The sequence below is a fragment of the Triticum aestivum genome, chromosome 2D (assembly GCF_018294505.1).
Source record: "Triticum aestivum cultivar Chinese Spring chromosome 2D, IWGSC CS RefSeq v2.1, whole genome shotgun sequence".
Lineage (NCBI taxonomy): Eukaryota > Viridiplantae > Streptophyta > Magnoliopsida > Poales > Poaceae > Triticum > Triticum aestivum.
In genome coordinates, this window is record NC_057799.1 from 5940148 (window position 1) to 5945479 (window position 5332).

General features: G+C 44.7%; 1 protein-coding gene across 1 annotated transcript; it reads left to right on the forward strand.

The window, feature by feature from the left end:
• Positions 1–690: 690 nt before the first annotated feature.
• LOC123050979 (Werner Syndrome-like exonuclease) lies at positions 691–4994 on the forward strand. Its single transcript, XM_044473702.1, has 7 exons — positions 691–1085; positions 1425–1601; positions 1740–1870; positions 1992–2153; positions 2720–2830; positions 2921–3042; positions 4763–4994. The coding sequence occupies exons 1-6, from the start codon at positions 824–826 to the stop codon at positions 2972–2974; spliced, it is 897 nt and encodes a 298-aa protein (XP_044329637.1). The 5' UTR covers positions 691–823; the 3' UTR covers positions 2975–3042; positions 4763–4994.
• Positions 4995–5332: the final 338 nt, after the last annotated feature.

Consider the following 5332-nt stretch of genomic DNA (forward strand, 5'->3'; position numbering starts at 1 on the left):
ACGACCGCCCCCTCCGGCAAAGGCAAGCCTCGCGCCCCACGCAAGACCGCCGCTGCACACAAGCCAAAGAAGGCGTTGACGCCTGAATAGCGGGCAAGGGAGTCAGCCAAGAGGAAGGGCCGGAGGCACGCAGCGGACGCGAGGGATGAAGCCGTCGCGGCGCAGCAGGAGGTCACCAACGCCCGCGTCGCGGCGGCAACCGGGGTGAAGATCATGAAGGTGGATCTCAACATCGTGTCGCCAAGGAAGAGGCCGTGGTTCGAGAAGATGCAGGCCGACATGCTCAAGTTCACCGACGAGTGATCTCGTGGCGGCGATCGCCTTCCTTTTTTTTGTATGCCGGCTTGTGTGCTGGCGTGACCACGAGCCGCGATGGCATGGTCGAACTCAAGTCTCACCCCTTTTTGTGTGCTGGCATGTGTGCCGGCCGCTGGTGAGTGCGCCAGGATGAACCGTGTGGTGATATTTTTTGAAGCCGGCATGAGACATGGCCGCTGGCATGATCTATGGCCGCATGCTTTTTAAAAAAAAAAATTGAGTGCGAACATGAAATGGGTCGGCGCGTTGGACGCACTGCCGACCCAAATATAAAACAGGGCGGATACCAGGCGGGCGGTTGACCCAAACGGACAAAAGACGGACAAGCCCGTTAGAGTTGCTCTAAAAAGTACCCAACGGAGTAGCTGAATGTTCCCCCTCAGTCCCTCCACAATCTTAAAATTGGCAATATACAGGAAGAAAAAAAAACTCGATCTTTCCCCCTCCTCGAGACTCCCAAGTCCCACCACCGGCGCCGGCGAGTCGTCCACCGGATCCGGCCGCCATGGAGCCCGCAGCGCCTCCCGCGTTGCCCTGCCCCGTTGACGACGACGACGATTTCTACTGGGACGCCGAGGCCGAGGCGGAGCTCCAGGCCATCGAGGCCGCCTACGCCGCCGAGTCCGCCAAGCGCCGCCGCCTCCCCGACTGGTCCAAAACCCCCGCCGCCCCCGCCCCCGCCCCCGTCCGCCCACGACCCAACCCGGTCCCCGCGGCCGCGAGCGCCTCCTCGCCGTCGTGGGTCCTCTCGCCCCCCACTTGCCAAGGTGCGGCTCCCCCCTTTCCCCTTCCTCCCGAAAGCAAAGAACCCAAGAACTCATCGTTCCACCCGCCCACCCATCCAAATGTGCATCCAAGAACTGGCAGTTCATCACTTGGAAGAAAATCCCCCAGTTTTTGGTAAAATGGCAGCTCTGTCTGATTGTTCGTGTGTCATACTCTGTTAGGGTTCAGTACTTCAGTTTCATCACCGACAGTGTAGGGTTCATAGGGTGGGTTGGTTGGTTGGTGTAGACTGGCACCTAGTGGTAGTGTATGTTTATCTGTCTTAATCATCTTGTGGGATTGACATCTGAATCCTGTCTCCGCTGGATTTTGCGCCACAGGGAGTGTGAAGGCTAGGTACCAACAGGTATCATTCAGCGGCAAGATAGTGTACTGCCGGACTGGAGCTGAAGTGGAGAAAGCTACACGGGAGATTGTACGCAAAATCGAAAGCATGAAGGCCTCTGGCCCGGTCTCCCTTGGTTTCGACCTCGAGTGGAAACCCTTTCCCAGAAGAGGTTTGCTGTTCTGCCCATAGCCTAATGTTTAGTTGCATCCTCAAACTGCAAAATGTGGGTTTCTGGATCAATGGTTTTTAAGTTGACTCCTGCAAATGATCTACTCTGACGGAACAGCCATTGCCATGGAATTTGCAGGAGAACCGCCTTGTAAAGTCGCGCTAATGCAGTTATGCTTGGACAAAACTCATTGTTATCTCATGCATATCATTCACAGTGGAGTACCTCCTATATTGAAGTCTCTTTTGGAGGACAGTTCATCCGTTAAAGTGCGTAATTTGGTTTTCCTCATAAGACATTTGCTTCTTTCTCCATAGATTATATGCTCTTCCCCCTAGAAACGGGTTGCCCCATTTGGTCATGTAAGACATTGTTGTCTTGTCTATGCAGGTTGGAGTATGTATAGACAACGATGCAAGGAAAATGTTCAATGATTATGAAGTACATGTACAACCATTGATGGATTTGTCAACTGTTGCAAATGTCAAGTTAGCTGGGACTTATAAAAGATGGAGTCTCGCTGCATTAACCGAAATGATCACATGTAAAGAGGTAATTCCTATTGTATTAGCTACTCCCTCCGTCCCAAAATGTAAGATCATTTTTTACACTAAGATATTGTCAAAAAATGATCTTACATTTTGGGATGGAGGGAGTATTATTTAGTACGGCTTTTTTTTTATCCAGTTCTGTTAGCACTGGAAAGAAACACTCTTCAGGCATTTATTCATTTATGTGTTTTATGTATCAAGGAAGTTTGGTTGGTTGAACGATAGAGGTTCAATTATGATTTGGTAGGCAGAACACCCAGATGCCTAGGGAATACAAGCTTTTTTATGATCAATAAATTATTAAATTGAAATTCTTCTGGTTGCTGATATTTGCATGCTTGGTCTATATCTCTGTATTGTGGCAATGCCTGATGGGGTAGTTCCGTGGTTGAGACAATTTCAGTTATTGTTTAGCAGAACAAACTCTGAAGTTTCTATGAAATGTAAACATTTTTTACTAGATAAACCTGCTTGGTTTATATTCTTTTACTGATTTATTGTTTTCATTGCACTAACTTGTTGCTATGTTGCAATGCTCTTTACCACCTGCAACTTCATGTCTATAAGTTGCCAAAGCCTGGCAACATAAGAATGGGAAACTGGGAGTCTTTTGTTCTCTCAAAAAAGCAACTTGAGTATGCTGCTACCGATGCTTACATCTCGTGGTACTTGTATGAGGTATATGATGAATATACTATCCAGTTTGCTTTCTTATAAGCTGATATTCCTTTCTCCACGATCTTGACAGCAATTACTGCACTTTACTAGGTACTACGGAGTCTTCCAGATTATACTCCTGATATTGAAACAGAGGTTGTTTAGGGAACATATTTGCAGGTATACAAGAAATCGGAAACAAAGGTTGTTCTGTAACTTCACTTCTCAACCAGGTCAGTAATGTTTAATCTTTTACAGTTTACTTTACCTGCAGAACCCGATGCTAGCTATGACTTATTTTTCACCACCAATGATTCCATTCTGTCTTTTCCTACTCAGGGTTTAGCACAAGATTCTTTCTTATATGTGGAGAATTGGATACCATAGATTTTAAATTAGCTTTTACTCCCTCTGTAAACTTTTATAAGACCTTTTAGATCTCAAATGGTTTAAGACTAGTTTAGTTTTTGGTGGCATTTAGTTATATTGTCTGTATATTCTGAAAATCTTCCTTGAGAAAACCCAAACTTGTTGGGTTTCCTTGTTTTCATCAAAAACTTGCTAGTTCCAATAGGGTCTGTCATAAAGTCCCAGCTTAGGGCACTCCCAGTGCTCCAACCTGTTCCGTTAAATTTGCCACATAGGATTAAACCTGATGTGGAGGTACAATTAAATATCTTTTTTGACATGGAGGAAACCATACCTAGATTTAGATACGACTCTTGTAGGTGGAACTGAGACAAATCATTTGCCATCCTGATCTCTTGCACATATCCTCCTCGCTTTTCTTTTTCACTTGCCCATCGTCGTCGTAACCACAGTACGCTCATTGCCCAACCTGTCGCTGTCCTCTCCTTTCAGACCAAGCCACACTGTCATCCCAATTCAAAGCCGTGGTTGCTGTTGTCTCAGTTCGAAGCCACCAGAGCCATTGTGTCCACACCACCCCCAAAGTGTCATGACAGTTGTCCTCGCATCCTCGCTGTCCCAAGCAGCCGCTGGCATTGCATCCGATCAACATGAATAGCGAGCATGACCCTACCAACAACTGGATCTCCCCTGCACAAAAGCGCCCATCAGGCCTTCGCCTTCAACTCCTGTCAGCCATCTCCTGCTCCCATCTTCGCGCACAGCGAGCCTCCAGCAGATTCCTGGCAGCAGTGTGCTCTCATGTGCCTTCTCATCTTTGCTCAATCATTTTTGTATTGCATTCATCTTAGCACCACTGCCACAATTGATCGGTCACGGCCACTGCTCCTGGTAGTTGTGTACTGAATTGAAATCTTTAATCTGGAATCATGGTGGTACAAGAAAGTCAAAATTTGGAAATACAACAGTTAATCTGGAAATTCTCCTGTTCTTAATAAATTAAAAATTATCATCTCATTATTTTAGTGACGTGTTAATCTATTGTATGAAGTTTAGCAGTATGCACAAGAGAACGTATCATCTTTCAGTATTATATACCTGTCATCTTCCTTTAGACCACGTAGAACTGTTGTGGCAGCTGATTGTGTCAATATTATCGACACAATCATATTATCACGAAATATGAGTCAAGTCAACATATTTAATTACATGTTCATTTGATTCTGGTTCATGATTATTTTTATGCATCATATTCTATCAGAAAATCTGTGGTAGTCACAATACCTAGTAGAAATTTGAGATGGTGGTTGAGATGCCATTTCTGGCTCAAATGAGCGACTTTGACATGGTCTTAAATCCAGTCGCAACTCTTGGCTAAAAATAATAACTCACCACTAATACTAGATATCTTGTAGCCACTTTAGCTCATTTGAACAAGCTTGAGCACAACCTTCGGTTGGATTTAGCCATTAGGCTCTTCAATCCTTAATGGCAAACAAATATCTCTTGGTTATATTGATTTGACTCTGTCTCCAGATGTAAATACGGTGTTGCTGATGCTCACTGTTAACCCTATGCCTGCAGGGTTGAGTAGGAGGATCTCTGGAACCAAAGGATTGCGAGGATCGTGAACATTTGCCTAAATCTGTTGTAGTAATTTGTGCCTGTTGTGATATAAAACTGTGAAGGTTAGCACCTTCACCATGAATCTGTTGCTCATTTATCTTGATCATATGAATTGTTGCCATGTAACAATTTGCGTCAAGTTTTCTGATCAAGAATAAATAAACGAAAGCTGAGGTTCCTGTCCAAAAAATGGGAATTTTTGTTGGGCTTAAATCCATTCCAGGGGTACCTCGCTATAGGTCACTACGGTAACCATATCTCCTTGATGGGCTGATGCGGTTAATGTAAATATACAAGATTAGTTGGCCGAATAGGTTCTCCTATTGGACACTTTGTGCGTCAAAAGGTCTGTTGGCTGGCCCACTTAGACGATGTGTGCAGCTCTCTTCTGACCAATTTTCTTTTGTTCGTTTCTGGTTATTCTGTTTTCTATAAAAACCTGACTGCTGGATTTTTTTACATATTAAAAATATTATTGTAAGATTAAAAAATCTTCAAGAATTTTAAAATGTAGAGAAATTGATTTTT

Coding starts and splice junctions, on each gene's coding strand:
- LOC123050979 (XM_044473702.1), top strand. CDS start 824: ATGGAGCCCGCAGCGCCTCCCGCGTTGCCCTGCCCCGTTGACGACGAC. Junction 2,154..2,719: donor AAATGATCACATGTAAAGAG/GTAATTCCTATT, acceptor CATGTCTATAAG/TTGCCAAAGCCTGGCAACAT. Junction 2,831..2,920: donor TCTCGTGGTACTTGTATGAG/GTATATGATGAA, acceptor GCACTTTACTAG/GTACTACGGAGTCTTCCAGA.